General features: G+C 38.2%; 1 protein-coding gene across 1 annotated transcript in view; it reads right to left on the bottom strand.

Annotated features, from left to right (window-relative positions):
* LOC106081398 (potassium voltage-gated channel protein eag) overlaps positions 1 to 14,892 on the bottom strand; it is a 58,169-nt gene that overhangs the window by 36,369 nt on the left and 6,908 nt on the right. Inside the window, exons 3-5 of the mRNA XM_013243312.2 lie at positions 6,394 to 6,525; positions 2,146 to 2,258; positions 1,844 to 1,987 (exon numbers count right to left, since the gene is read on the bottom strand). Coding sequence (XP_013098766.2) covers positions 1,844 to 1,987; positions 2,146 to 2,258; positions 6,394 to 6,525 — 389 coding nt within the window. The remainder of the gene's footprint in view (positions 1 to 1,843; positions 1,988 to 2,145; positions 2,259 to 6,393; positions 6,526 to 14,892) is intronic.

Below are 14,892 nucleotides of genomic sequence, written 5' to 3' on the forward strand. Positions count from 1 at the left end.
GACTGTCGATGTGCCCTTCTGCCTACACGTCCGTCTGTCCTTCCGTTTTTGTGTCTTTTCATGTTAATTTGGGTTTAGCCGTCGGTCTATCTGTCTGACAGTCAGTCTCTCTGTCTGACTGTTGGTCTATCTCTCTGACCGTCTGTCTGTGTGTTTGCCCATCCATCCGTTTTTCTTTCTGTCAGTTGATCTGTTACCCCATTTGTTTCGGCGTCTTCTGTCTGTCATTTCGTCTCTTTGTTGAAGTACTGTCCGATTCAAGGCGGATAACCGCCGCTAAAAAATTTTTCTGATTTTCTCTCCATGCTTACTTCTGCGCTACGGTGGCATAAATATCTTTATCCGTTCAAAAATGGCAGATTTGTTGTGTTTCCTACGCTACCTAACTTGTTTTCTTGAGCCTTTTAAAGCCTAATTTGACCTTTTTGACTGCTTAAATACTTTAACTTTAAGTTCATAAGGGCTCTAGAAGTCCGCTGAACACTCTGCAAATGCAAATTTTACCTCCATGGTGATTTCTTTAAGGAACTGGGCCAAACTTCTCACATAGCAATGAGTGCTGTCCCATTCAAGTTTAAGCTAAATGATAAGGGGCCAACCCCTCAATTTAACTATCATTCAACAATTTTTCCTTTACTAATTTAAATTTTCCTATAAAAATTTGTTAAAATTTAAAACTATGTCTATTGACATTGCTCATGCGCTCGAAAGGCCAGCTAACATTAAAAATAATGTTAATCATTCGCTCCCAAGTACTGCGAAGAATGTTACTACAATAAATAAAATAAATCATACGCAACGCCGACCATGAAGGAAGTATATCATAAGCAAAATATATATAAATCATAGCCCCATAGAATGTGAGTCTCTTTTCATTATTTCTAACATTTAGCATGACTCATATATTTTGATTTTATGGAACATTGATTTCTTAAGGGACCTTAAATTGTATTTTCCCGTTTAATTAAATTATGTCTACAGATGATATACATAAGCATAATATAAATGTTTGTTTGAGTACTAATAAGAGTATGAGGCCATGTTTGCTTAAGGGTAATGGTATGAGAAATTCTCTAACCATAATATGCGACAATATTTTCTTAAATCTTTGCCCCTTTATATAAGGCTTAGGAGGAAGAGAAGGCCGTAGGGTTTGTCATGTATTCATTTGCCTATGTTGTGGTCCTTCTTTAAGAGACATTTAGAAGTGCATATCAAGTATAGCCAGCAAGTGTTATGTATGTGTTATACAATTTCCTTTTGCCGGTCGCATGCAAAATGCCGACACTCACTCTAGCTCTTTCTCCACGGGCAACATATCCTACTTATAAGCCTTAATGGCAGCAGCTGTTTGCATCCTCCATGCCTCCACAGCAGTGAGGATACTTGAATAAACATGTAAATGGGTAATTAAACTCAGTTCTTGTTTTCTCTTGCCTCTTCTTAAATGTCATAATTTAAGACTGTGCAAGAAGGGTGAACGTGAAAGTGAAAGGAGTAGAATGCATACATAATATTAGCAACACTTTTGCCTCAAGCTTTTCTTTGTCTCAGGGCCCTACATTTTTTCTATATTATTGTTTGCCATTACAACTTAAAAAGCCTCTCCTCCCACTTTTATGAAGTGCTGTGTTGCCACTAAAAACACAAAGAAACCCCCTAATACTTAAGCATTGGCAAAGGACCCTTAGCCATCCTATTTGAATGCTGCTGCCATCTATTTATTGATGCCATCATGGCGGCCCTTATGATAAGAAAATTAATGATGCTCTTCAAACACCCATGCCAAGATGTGAGGTTATGATGCATGTAGATGTCATGCTATGTGTTGCCATAAACTTACCATAATTGCTGTATAAAATGTTAAACATAATATGACCCAATCCCAAATGGCTTTAAATGCACAATAATGCAATAAAATGTGAGGTGGTGTTTTAGGCGCTTCCTGTCGATACTGTGGCATAATATCCGCACTTAAGGACATCATCTGTAACACAATAATAAAGATAAATTAATTAACATTTCAAAACGTTGGAAAAGCGTATCAACATTTTGTGGATAGGTGATTGATATGTACATATGCAGGCATGTAGATATGTATGTATGTATGTATTGATTGATTGATAGATTGTATACTTGTCTTACATGTGCCAAATTTGATTGTTTCGTTGGATCCTTTAGCGTTGGCAAATGTGCGCTGAATTGACGACTTCTCGTTACCGATCGGGCCAATTTGGCAAATTTGGATAGACCTAAAACTGGAAAGTTGAAAAATCAATTTGTCAAAAACACCAAAGACAACACACTGACAGCACAAACAAATGCAAAAAAGGAATAGACGCACGCACACATTTATTATGTGCGGGCATAGATGATGCAAAGTTCATAGGCTAGAAGAAGAGTTCATCATAAGGGCTAAAGCTGCTGTTGCTGCATAGGACATTTATGGTGTTATTGTGTTTGATAGAGCACAGAACAAATGTTGATTTTTATTTACAAATGTTAGAGAATGTTTATTTTTGATGGCAGGGGAAGAAGAATGATGTAGATGGAAATGATTTATGATGTTTTGTTTGATTTGGCTTTAACAAAAATTCTTAAGGATTTTTGCTCAAGAAAATTCTTAAAGAAATTATAATAAAAAAGCAAAAATTCAAATGAAAACCAGTAAGGAAATTTTTAAGTCGGGCGAAAAAATTCTTAAGGAATTTGCTCCAGAAAATAGAATCAGAAACTAAAATTCAAATGAAAACCAGTAAGGAAGGGCAAAAGTCGAGCGTTGCCGACTGTATAAAACCCTACACCTATACTTTAAGTTAAAAGTGGGAGCTTTAACTAATTCTAAACCAATATTGATAGACTTCGCCAGATGTTTTCAGATGATCTGTATGAAATTTCGAGCGAATATGTTTTAACTGGTATAATTACGGTTGACAAATGACACCATAACTGCAAATTGTCCAAAATCTGACAAACATGTGGGAGCTATATCCTAATCTGAACCGATTTCGACCAAACTTCTTATATATTGTTTTAGGCGTCGAGGAAAGCGTTTTGGCAAGATTGGTCATACGTCATGGTAAATACGCTTGCTATGATTCTAGAAGTGAAAATCGGGCGATATGCATATATGACAGCTATATCTAAAACCGAACCGATTTTTAAGAAAATTCATCAGTAATGTCGAGAGTCATTTGGAAATACTTCCTGGAAAATTACGAGAGAATCGGTTAACAAATGAACACTAAATTACGAGAGAATCGGTATACAAATGACTATTTTATTGCATTATTACCGCAATCGGACAAACATATACATAGGAGTTATATCCAAATCTGATCCCATTTTTCCCAATTTCAAAAGTCTTCCTGTCTAGGCCGAAAAACATGCTAGCACCAAATTTTAAGACGATCGGATGAAAATTGTGTCCTGTACTTTGTACACAAATGAACATGGATAGACGGACATAGCTAAATAAATTATAGTTCCCTGTATCACAGTAGTGGTGATACCCTTCACCACCCTACACCCTACTAAAATAAAAAAAAAAAAACAAAAAATAAAATTTTAAAAATTACAATTTTAAAAACAAACAAGTAAAAGCGTTCTAAGTTCGGCCGGGCCGAATCTTGTATACTTTCCCGGTATCTCATTTTAGCTATGCTACTGGAGGTATATCAAGTTATGGTCCGATTCGGACCATAATTGAATTGAATGTTGGAGACCAAGAAGTAAAATATGGAGATCGGCTTATATGGGAGCTGTATCAAGTTCAAGACCGCTTCAGATTTGACACGTATGTTGAAGGTCATGGGATAACAATTGCGCCCTCTATAAGCTCAAGGAGTCAAGACCCCAGATCGGTTTATATGACAGCTATATCATGTTATATTCCGATTTAAAAAATAACACAGCACAGTTGTTGAAAATCATTACAAAACGCCTCATGCAAAGTTTCAGCCAAATCGAATAGGAATTGCGCCCTCTAGTGGCTCAAGAAGTCAAGATTCAAGTTCGGTTTATATGCTAGCTATATCAGGTTATGGACCGATTTGAACCATACTTAGCACAGTTGTCAAGAGTCACGGTGGAATACGTCGTGCGAAAATTTCAGACAAATCGGATAAGAATTGCCCCCTCTAGAGGCTTAAGAAGTCAAGACCCAAGATCAGTTTATATGACAGCTATATCAGGTTATAGACCGATTTCAACTATACTCAGCACAGTTGTTGGAAGTCATGACAAAACACGTCATGGAACATTTCAGACAAATCGGATAGGAATTGGGCCCTCTAGAGGCTCAATAAGTGAAGATCCCAGATCGGTTTATATGGTAGCTATACCAAGTTATGGACCGATTTGAACCATACTTAGCACAGTTGTCTAGAGTCATAGTCGTCGTGCAAAAATTTCTATAATTTCTAATTTCTATATCCAAATATAGACCGATCCGAACCATATACGACGCGGATGTCGAAAAGCCCAACGTAAGTCACTTTGTAAAATTTCACCGAAATCGTAATATAAAAGCAAGACTTTAAATCGAGAGATCGGTCTATATGGCAGCTTTATCCAAATCTGAACCGATCCGGGCCAAAAGAGGCATGTCAAAGGGCCTTACACAACTTACTGCCCCAAATTTCAGGGAAATCGGACAATAAATGCGCGTTTTATGGGCCCAAGCCCTTAAATGGAGAGATCATGAACCGATCTGGACCAAATTGCAGAACGATGTCGGGTGGCCTAACATAACTCACTGTCCCAAATTTCAGCGAAATTGGATAATAGATCGGCTTTTTTTGGACCTAAAACTTTAAATCGAGAGATCGGTCTATATGGCAGCTATATCCAAATCTGGACCGATCTTAGCCAAATTTAAGAAGAATGTCGATGGGCGTAATTAAACTCACTGTCTTAAATTTCGGCGACATGGGACAATAAGTGCGCCTTTTATGGGCCCAAAACCTTAAATCGAGAGATTGGTCTATATGGCAGCTATATTCAAATCTGAACCGATCTGAGCCATATTGAAGAAGGATGTCGGTGGGCCTAACACAACTCACTATCAAAATTTTGGCGAAATCGGACAATAAATGCGCATTTTATGAGCCCAAGACTTAAATTGAGCAATCGGTCTATATGGCAGCTATATCCAAATCTGGTCGAGATTGCGAAAAGCTGTCGAAGAGCCTAACACAACTTACTGTCCCAAATTTCGGCGAAATCAGATAATAAATGCGCCTTTAATGGTTCCAAGACCTTAAATCGAGTGATCGGTCTATACGGCAGCTATATCTAAATCTGGACCAATCTAGGAAGGATGTCGAAGGGCCTACCACAACTAACTGTCCCAAATTTCGGCGACTTTGGACAATAAATGCGTCTTTTATGGGCCCAAGACCTAAAATTTAAAGATCGGTCTATATGGCAGCTATATCCAAATCTGAACCGATCTGGACCAAATTGCAGAAAGATGTTGGATGACCTAACACAACTCACTGTCTCAAGTTTCAGCGAAATTGAATAATAAATGTGGCTTTTCTGGGCTTAAGACCCAAAATCGGCGGATCGGTCTATATGGGAGCTACATCAAGATATAGTCCGATATAGCCCATCTCCGGTCTTAGCCTGCCTTTGGACAAACAAATAATCTGTGCTTATAGTTTCAGCTCAATATCTCTATTTTTAAAGACTGTATCGTGATTTCAACAGTCAGACGGGCGGACAGACGAATGGACATGGCTAGATCGTCTTAGATTTTTACGACGGTAAAAAATAATTAGTCTTTATAGGGTCTGAAATGGATATTTTTATGGATTGCAAAGGGAATGACAAAATGAATATACCCCCATTCTTCGGTGGTGGGTATAGAAAGTTAAACTTAAAATCGTTAAATTAAAAATTTTACAATAAAATCTTAACAAAAAATTAAATTTTTTAAAATAAAGACTTTTATACACAAAATATGGAAGTAATGTAAACGGTTTAAGACTTAACATTATTCTTATAATTATCCTTTTATATTTATGGCATCATGTTGTTTAAGGAGCGATGGATTATTGACTGATAATTAAGGCGAGGTAATTGTGTGTGTGCAGAGCATGCAGATGATGATTATGAACTTTGAGATTATACATATTTTTTTTTTTTTTTTAATTTTTTTGTATATTAAAAATTTGAGGGTTGTAGGCTTAACATACAAATTTCCTTTTTTTGCAAAATGTTTTGTTTACAAACCATTTTTGAGAGTATTAAACACATAGACACTTAGGTTATATATACATGGTATTTGTGTATTACACTTTTTTTGGAAGCCATTGTTTTTTTTTTAACATTAAGAAAAGGCACATCGAGAAGAAGAGAGAAGATTCTCTGTCTCCTTTGGATACTTACCACCCTTGGTGTCTTCGCTGTCTATAGGTTGCTTGAGGGCGGTGATATCGCGGAATGTTAGCAGGAACAGTACAACCAAATCCCTTTCGTTGCGTATGGGCGCCACCTGTAACAGCAGCCATAGTGGAGTTTCTAAAACAAAAACAAGAGGAACTAATTAAAGAACCACAATTTTGGCAAAGTAAGACAATGAAAAGAAACCTAATTAAATCAAACAAAATTAGTTTTGAATTATTGTTGGTAATCTATTGTGTCATCTTAAACTTTGGTTTATGGATTCATCAGCGGCTATAACCAGAAAAAGAACCTACAAATGAAGATAATTTTTCGCTTGCTCTTGGCCTTTGTTGTTGGGAAAATTTACATAAAACTCTAAGGGACCAAGAAGGACATGACAACAACATTGGCGAAAGAAAACAAAAATGTAATCAAAGGACAAGAGTAATGAAAAAGCAGACCCAGAGAGCCATGGTCCTTTCGATTTCAAAATGGCCATAAAGGTGTTTTTCTTTGCTGTTCGTTACGGTTTTAGTACGAAATGACCTTTGGCATTTATTGTTGCAGTGCCATTCATTTGGACATTGACGACGTTGACGTTGATGTTGATGATGAGAATGAGAATGATGGAGCAGCAACACCATTGGCAATAATAATAACAGCGACAGCGAGTAGGATAACAGCAATCAGTTTTGTACTTATTGGCCTCACTTTCCGTCGTCCTCTCTTCTAGCTCCCTCTCACTAAAACAAATATTGTTTTTTATTTCTTTGCCTTCCCAACCGGCCTCAATGAATATTCAAATATTCCCCTCCCCCCACCCCATATAGAATGCATGTGTTACGGTCATTGCAAACAAAACCATAAAATGCAACAAATGTACCATTGGTTCTACCACAAAAAAAAAACATGAAAAACGGAAAAAATAACACCACCATCAATTGAACGAATCGACCGGCCGCAAAATAGGCTCCAATAACAAGGATAACACGAAATGTGCCACAGCAAATGACACCAGCAACTTATATGTCCTTCAGCTCGAAAAGGAAGTGAGGTAAGGTAGGCGGAAAAAAAACTAGTCACCAGAAACATGTCATTCATTTTTGTTCTAACGACAGCAAACCAAGAAAAAAACAACATCTCTGAAAACTTCATACTTGTAAGAAGGGCCCAGTACATGAACGATAAATTTGTAATAACAGCCGCCAGAACTAAGGCTGTCCTTAGGCCTTGTGTTTTTTCTTTTTTTGTGCTTTTTTTTCCTGGTGAACTTGCTGAAACATTGGACTTAAGTTTCAATTTAGCGTCTCTGAGTGGTTATAAACCTTCCATTTATTACAACAAATTTAATTAACATTCTGCTACTTTTCATGTAGACCTGTGGCCACTTAGCGCCCATTTCCATTATGTCATGAAGAGCAGGTTTTAAACCCAAGGAGACCACTAAAACGAACTGCAAAATTACGGAATGGTAAGCAAAACTACTGACACCAACATCCCAACCCCCAACCCCAACTACGAGGTGATCCAAACTATAGTCCACTACAAACAGATGGGCCTAAATTGCATTATTCTTATGGAGGAAAATCCAACAGCCATTAAAGGAATCAACGTATAGTGGACTAGTGCTATACTATGACACACACACACACACAGACCAGCTCATAGAGCCAGGGACAAACCCATGCCACTTGTATATTCTTATGATGATTCAGGATATGGTGATTGAGCGAAGACCATATTCTGGTTCCCGCAAAAAACCGAAATAAACTCAGTATTCAATGGAAAGGTAGGCATTTCACACCATTGAACACAAACCTCATGATAATTAGCCACGAAAATTGCTGAACACTACACAAATACCTAGTCAGGCGAAACAGACATTAGGGTGACTCTCGCATTGAAAAGAGACATGGACATAGAAATAAGAGGGGTATCGTAAGACAAGACTAAAGCAAACCGAATCAAGGAGTAAGCGTCCACTTCTTCGGTATCACAATGGAATAAAATTCCCTAAGTGCGAACCAAAATGGTTTCTGGGAGCCAAGGTGGTTTCTGGCAACCAACCAAGGTTGCTTCTAGGAACCAAGGTTGTATTCTGGGAACCAAGGTGTTTTCTGGGAACCAAAGTAGTTTCTGGGAATCAAAGTCGTTTCTGGAACCAAAGTGGTTTTTGGGAATCAAATTGGTAACTGGGAACCAAAGTGGTTTCTGAAAACAAAATAGTTTCTGGAAAACAAAGTGGTTTCTGGAAAAAAAGTAGTTTCTGGAAAACAAAGCGGTTTCTGGAAAACAAAATAGTTTCTGGAAAACAAAATAGTTTCTGGGAAACAATGTGGTTTCTGGGAGCCAAAGTGGTTTTTGGGAACCAAAGTGGTTTCTGGGAACCAAATTGGTTTTTGGGAACTAAAGTGCTTTCTGGGAACCAAAATGGTTTCTGGGAACCAAAGTGGTTTCTGGGAACCAAAGTAGCTTCTGGGAACCAAAGCGGTTTCTGGGAACAAAACTGGTTTTTAGGAACCATAGTGGGTTCTGAGAACCATAGTGGGTTCTGAGAACTATAGTGGTTTCTGGGAACCAAGGTGGTTTTTGGGAACCATGGTGGTTTCTGGGAACCAAAGTGGTTTCTGGGAACCAAATTGATTTCTGGGAACCAAAGTGCTTTCTGGGAACCAAAGTGGTTTCTCGGAACCAAACTGGTTTCTCGGAACCAAAGTGGTTTCTGGGATCCAAAGTTGTTTTTGGGAACCTAAGTAGTTTCTGGGAACCAAAGCGTTTTCTAGGAACAAAAGGGGTTTTTAGGAACCATAGTGGTTTCTGGGAACCATAGTGGTTTCTGGGAACCATAGTGGTTTCTGGGAACCATAGTGGTTTCTGCGAACCATGTTGGTTTCTAGGAACCAAAGTGGTTTCTGGGAACCAAATTGATTTCCGGGAACCAAATAGATTTCTGGGAACCAAAATGGTTTCTGGGAACAAAAGTGGTTTCTGGGAACCAAAGTGGTTTCTGGGAACCATAGTGATTTCTGGGAACCAAAGTGGTTTCTGGAACCCAACGTGGTTTCTGGGAACCAAAGTGGTTTCTGGGAACCAAAGTAGTTTCTGGGAACCAAAGTGGTTTCTGGGAACCAAAGTGGTTTCTGGGAACAAAAGTTTTTTCTGGCAACCTAAGTAGTTTCTGGGAACCAAAGGGTTATCTGGTTTCTGGCAACACAGTGGTTTCTGGCAACCAAAGTTGTTTCTGGGAACCAAAGTGGTTTCTCGGAACCAAAGTGGTCTCTGGGAACCAAAATGGTTTCTAGGAATCAAACCAAAGTGGTTTCTGGGAACCAAAATTGTTTCTAGGAACCATAGTAGTTTCTAGGAACTGTTGTGGTTTCTAGGAAACAAAACCGTTTCTGGAAACCATGATGATAACTAGGAACCAAACGGGTTTCTGTTTCAAACGGTTTTTCTGGAAACCAAAGTGGTTCCTAGGAACCATAGTGGTTTCTAGGAACCATGGTGGTTTCTAGGAACCATAGTGGTTTCTAGGAACCATAGTGGTTTCTAGGAACCATAGTGGTTTCTAGAAGCCATAGTGGTTTCTGGCAACCAAAGTGGTTTCTAGGAATCAAATGGCTTCTAGTTACTATATTCACTTTTAGTAACTAATGTCACTTCTAGTGATTTTGTGTAACCATAGCGGTTTCTAGTACCCATAGTGGGATTGAGTAGCTATACTCACTTTTCGTAATTGCTGTTGTTCTAAAGACCATAATGGTTTGTAGTGACCAAGATGATTCTTTGAAGGCAAGGAGGTACTAAAGGATGGTGCTAAAGGACTGAGATTTCCTAATGAGTTAGCATGGTCCTTAGGGATTTAGTTGGGACCTTAGGTCTTCTTTATTGTCCAAGGTGGTCCTAAACGACTAAAAGATCCTAAAAGACCAAGTAGGTCCTAAGGGACCAAGGAGGGCCTAAGCGACCCAAATGTTCATTAGTAACAAAGTTGGTTTGATAAGGTCCCAAAAAGACCTAAGGTAACTTGTTAGTCCTAAGCCACCAACATGGTTCTAAGGGACCCAATTGTTCCTTACTAGCAAAGATGGTTTGATAAGATCACAAAAGGTCCTAAGTTATCTAAGGTACATGATCTCAAGGGAGCGAGATGATTCTTTTTAACTAAGAAAGTGCTAAGGGACCAAGTTGATCCTTATTAACCATGATGGTTCTAAGTGTCCCTATTCACCAAGATGTTCTTATAAGACCCAAAAGTTCCTAAGATACCGAGTGGTTTTTAGCCACAAATTTAATCTTAAAGGGTCGAAATGATTCTGAATAACCAAGATCGTTTCAAAAGACCAAGGCGGTCCTACGGGAGCAAGGTGTTCCGAAGCAAAAAGTGGTTTTAAGGGGCCTAAGGTTCAGGGTATTCCGAAGGTACCAAAATGGTTCAATAGGACCAAGATGTTCGTAGGTTACCAATGTGGATGATAAAAGAGGACCCTAATGGGAGAGGATTGTATGGGTTGCCCAAAAAGTAATTGCGGATTTTTCATATAGTCGGCGTTGACAAATTTTTTCACAGCTTGTGACTCTGTTATTGCATTCTTTCTTTCGTCAGTTATCAGCTGTTACTTTTAGCTTGCTTTAGAAAAAAGTGTGAAAAAAGTATATTTGATTAAAGTTCATTCTAAGTTTTATTAAAAATGCATTTACTTTCTTTTAAAAAATCCGCAATTACTTTTTGGGCAACCCAATATTATGAAACCAAGTTGTTTCTAAAGACCAAGAGATTTCTGTGGGATCAAAATGGACTTAAGGACCGAAATGTTCTTGGGGGCCAAGGTGTTCTTTAGGATCACTTAAGAGCGAAGATAGTCCTAGAAAGGCAAGTTTTTCCTAAGGACCGTAGATGGTTCTAAGGGACTAATACCGTACTAAGGGATCAAGATGGTCTTAAGGGACCAAGAGGTCCTAAGGGACCTAGAGATCCTAAGGGACCAAGAGGTCCTAAGGGACCAAGAGGTTCTAAGGGACCTAGATGGCCCTTAAGGACCACGATTTCTTTGGGGAGCGAGGTCCTATGGGAATAGATCGTTCCAGAGGAATGAGATAGTCCTAAGGATCTAAAATGGTCCTGAGGGAACTTAATGTTTTTGAGAGACCAAGTTGTTCCTAAGAAGGTCATAAGGGATAAAAAAATAGAGCCTAAGGAACCAAAATGGTCCTAATGAACCAGCAAGAGATCAAATAGTATGGTGTATCAGCATATAGTATGAGATTATCGTAGGTGATCAAAATGGCACTAGGAGATCAAAAGTACCAAGATGTTATTTTGGGACTAATAGTGGCCTAAAGGAGCAAATAGCTCTTAGGTCCATATTGGTCTTCACGGGATATTGAGTTTTAATCCAGGGACGAAAATTGTGCCACGAGACCAGGCTTATACCAAGATATTGCCCCTGGAGACCAAATTTGTCGCAGGCAACCTAGTTCGGCTTGACTAAGAGGCGAAGTTGGGATATTGATTATTAACCAAGGGACGAAGTTTGTGTCCAAAATTACCAAGATGTTATTTTGGGATTAATAGTGGCCTAAAGGAGAAAATAGCTCTTTAGGTCCATATTGGTCTTCACGGGATATTGAGTTTTAATCAAGGGACGGGATTATACCAAGATATTGCCCCAGAAGATCGAATTTGTCGCAGGCAACCCAGTTCGGTTTGACTAAGGGGCGAAATTGGTACAAAATTGACCAAGAAACCCTAATGGTTGAACTGACCCTGTTTAGATGCCATCCAAATATTTTGCTGCAACGATTTAATATAAATAAAAATAATAAAGCCCATAACCGAGAACCGTAATCGCTAGCATAGGCAGCATATGGCAAAATCAAGCTTGGCCATAGTAGGGACTCATAAAAATAATCCTAATTTGTTTTTTAAATTAAATAAAGGTGTGAAATCGATAATAACGATACTTTAACACTTGGCACAAGAGGCCTCTATGCATTACATTTTTCAAGGAGCAATAATCATGACAAGAGAGAGAAAGTGCCAAGCCCATTTGAAACAGCAAATATTGGCGATAAATGTACGGACTTCCTTTTACCAGTTGCTGTTGCTTTTTATATGGCATATCGTATTTGTTGCAATTTGTGGCAACATTGAAACGTGTGGAAATTGGAAATTGCATTAAAGCATTCCCGTTGTTGTGTTGTGGCATAAGTGCTCCAGCCAGTCACACACACACACACATCCACACATTGGCTTGGATGTGTTGTACACATTTCATTTCCATTTCCGCTTAACGGAAATCATATGTTATTTGCCAAAATCAAGAGAGCCCTGCCAACAACTGTGTGGCATTATCTCTGCTTGCCGCAGCAATGGATAGCCTGATGTATGTAGGTTGGTATGGAGGGGTTGGTTTGCAAGTATTACACAATTCATTTGCAGTTCGTTGAAGTAAGGGCAATTTCATTTTTTTTTTAAGCTTACTAATGAAGTATGTTTATGATTGTTGTTGCCTTTGGTGAGAAAATTTCCCTTTCGATACTCAATGTAACTGGTAAGTTGACTAAAAATGAGAGGAATAGCGCCATTTAATAGTTTTGGTTCAATTTTCAAATGTTATCAATTAAAATGTCTTGCAATTGAGTTATAGAAAATTATTTTAGAAAATTCACTTCAACGTCTGGGCTGTGTGAAAGGTAAAAGAAGGGGCTTTAAGGGAAATTATTTTAAATAATTTTTTTTAAGAAATATTTTTTTACAAAAAAAAAATTCAAATAAAATTTTGGCGCAATTTTTTTTTTGTGAAAAAATTTCTATAAATATAAATATAAACAAAAATTGTTTTAACGATTCAGATATCGCATATGATCTTTATTGGTCTACAAATTAAATTTCGATGTAAGGTGCAATCCATTCCTAAAATACTTCATTTCAGCCTATTATTCTCATGATGTCTCATTTAGGGATGTTTTCGGGGGTGAGGTGGTCCCCCAGACACTTGGCTCTGAAAAAATATCAGCATCGTGCCCCTCTCTCAAATACCAATTATTTAAACCCCATATTGCCATTGGTTTTGAGGAGAGTTTACAGGATGAGTCGTCCCCCAAACATGCAAACGGAAATTTTGCCCATGAATATTCCACTACGGAACAGGGGCAAACTTCTCACATATCAATGAGTGCAGTCCGATTCAAGTTTAAGCTCAATGGTAAGGGGCCTCCTTTTTATAGCCGAGTCCGAACGGCGTGCCGCAGTGCTACACCTCCTTGGAGAGATGTTTTACATGGCATAGTACCTCACAAATGTTACCAGCATTAGGAGGGGAAAAGCACCGCTGAAATTTTTTTCTGATGGTCCCGCCAGAATTCGAACCCAGGCGTTCAGCGTCATAGGCGGACATGCTTACCTCTGCGCTACGGTGGCCTCCTGTCCTCCAAACAATTGATCCCAAAATTGGTTATCAAATTCGTTTCCTAATCTCAAATATGTTTCATTTGAGCCACATATTGGCATGGTCGAAAAATGTTTACCCTTTGGGGGGTGTTTTGGGGAAGGGGTGATGCCTTAAATACATGGTCCTACATTTAGATATCAAATTTGTATTCTACTCCCAGATTCCTTTATTTGAGCCCCTTATTGCGATGGTCAGTAAAAAATTGCTCTTTGTGGGGTAATTTGGGAAAGGAATAGACCTCAGAAAGTGGATATCAATTCTTGCTCTACCATTTTCATTTAAGCCCCACATTAATATGGTCGGTAAATATGCCCGATTTAGGGTAGTGCCGTGGTCCCCCAATCACTAAGCCCTGCTACCAATATGAAATCCAAAAAGGAATTTTTTCCTAACCGTGCCAGCATAGGGCTCAGATAAAATAACAGAGTAAAGGAAGGCGCAACGGAGCGGGCCCTGTCCAGCTAGTTTTTTATAAAAAATAAATAAAATCCACAAAAATATTTTTAATGGATTTTTTTTTTTTTAAATTTTCTATTGCAGAACTATTTTTTTAAAACAATTTCTTAATGTAAACTATGAAAAAAATTTTTAATTGAATTTTTTTTTAAGATTTTTTCTCTCATATTAGGTATTAGGAAATTATATTTTGTGCTATTTTAATTATTTTATGTCCATAATTCCTACATGTTGTATAACATATGACCTTTGGTGTTTTCTAAAGGTTCTTACGCACATTTACATAATATTTTCTAGCTATGACTGTGCTAATGAAATCAAGCTAACTCGTTCTTTTGAAAGCAAAGAAAACAAAAAAAAACTAGGCCTCAAACTATTTTATCTATATTTAGTGGAGGGGGCCTCTAAAATTTTCTCTTGATTGGATTTGCATTGCAATGATGGCCGCTGCCTGTGGTTATTGTCATTAAGATTTGCCTTTATGATCAAGAAGCAGCAACAGCAGCAGCTGGTGCTCACAGCCATATTTTCATTCATTCACACGAAGGCGAACAAATGAAATGAATCAAAATATTTTTCATTTGTAGGACGT

Source organism: Stomoxys calcitrans, chromosome 4 (assembly GCF_963082655.1).
Source record: "Stomoxys calcitrans chromosome 4, idStoCalc2.1, whole genome shotgun sequence".
Classification (NCBI taxonomy): domain Eukaryota; kingdom Metazoa; phylum Arthropoda; class Insecta; order Diptera; family Muscidae; genus Stomoxys; species Stomoxys calcitrans.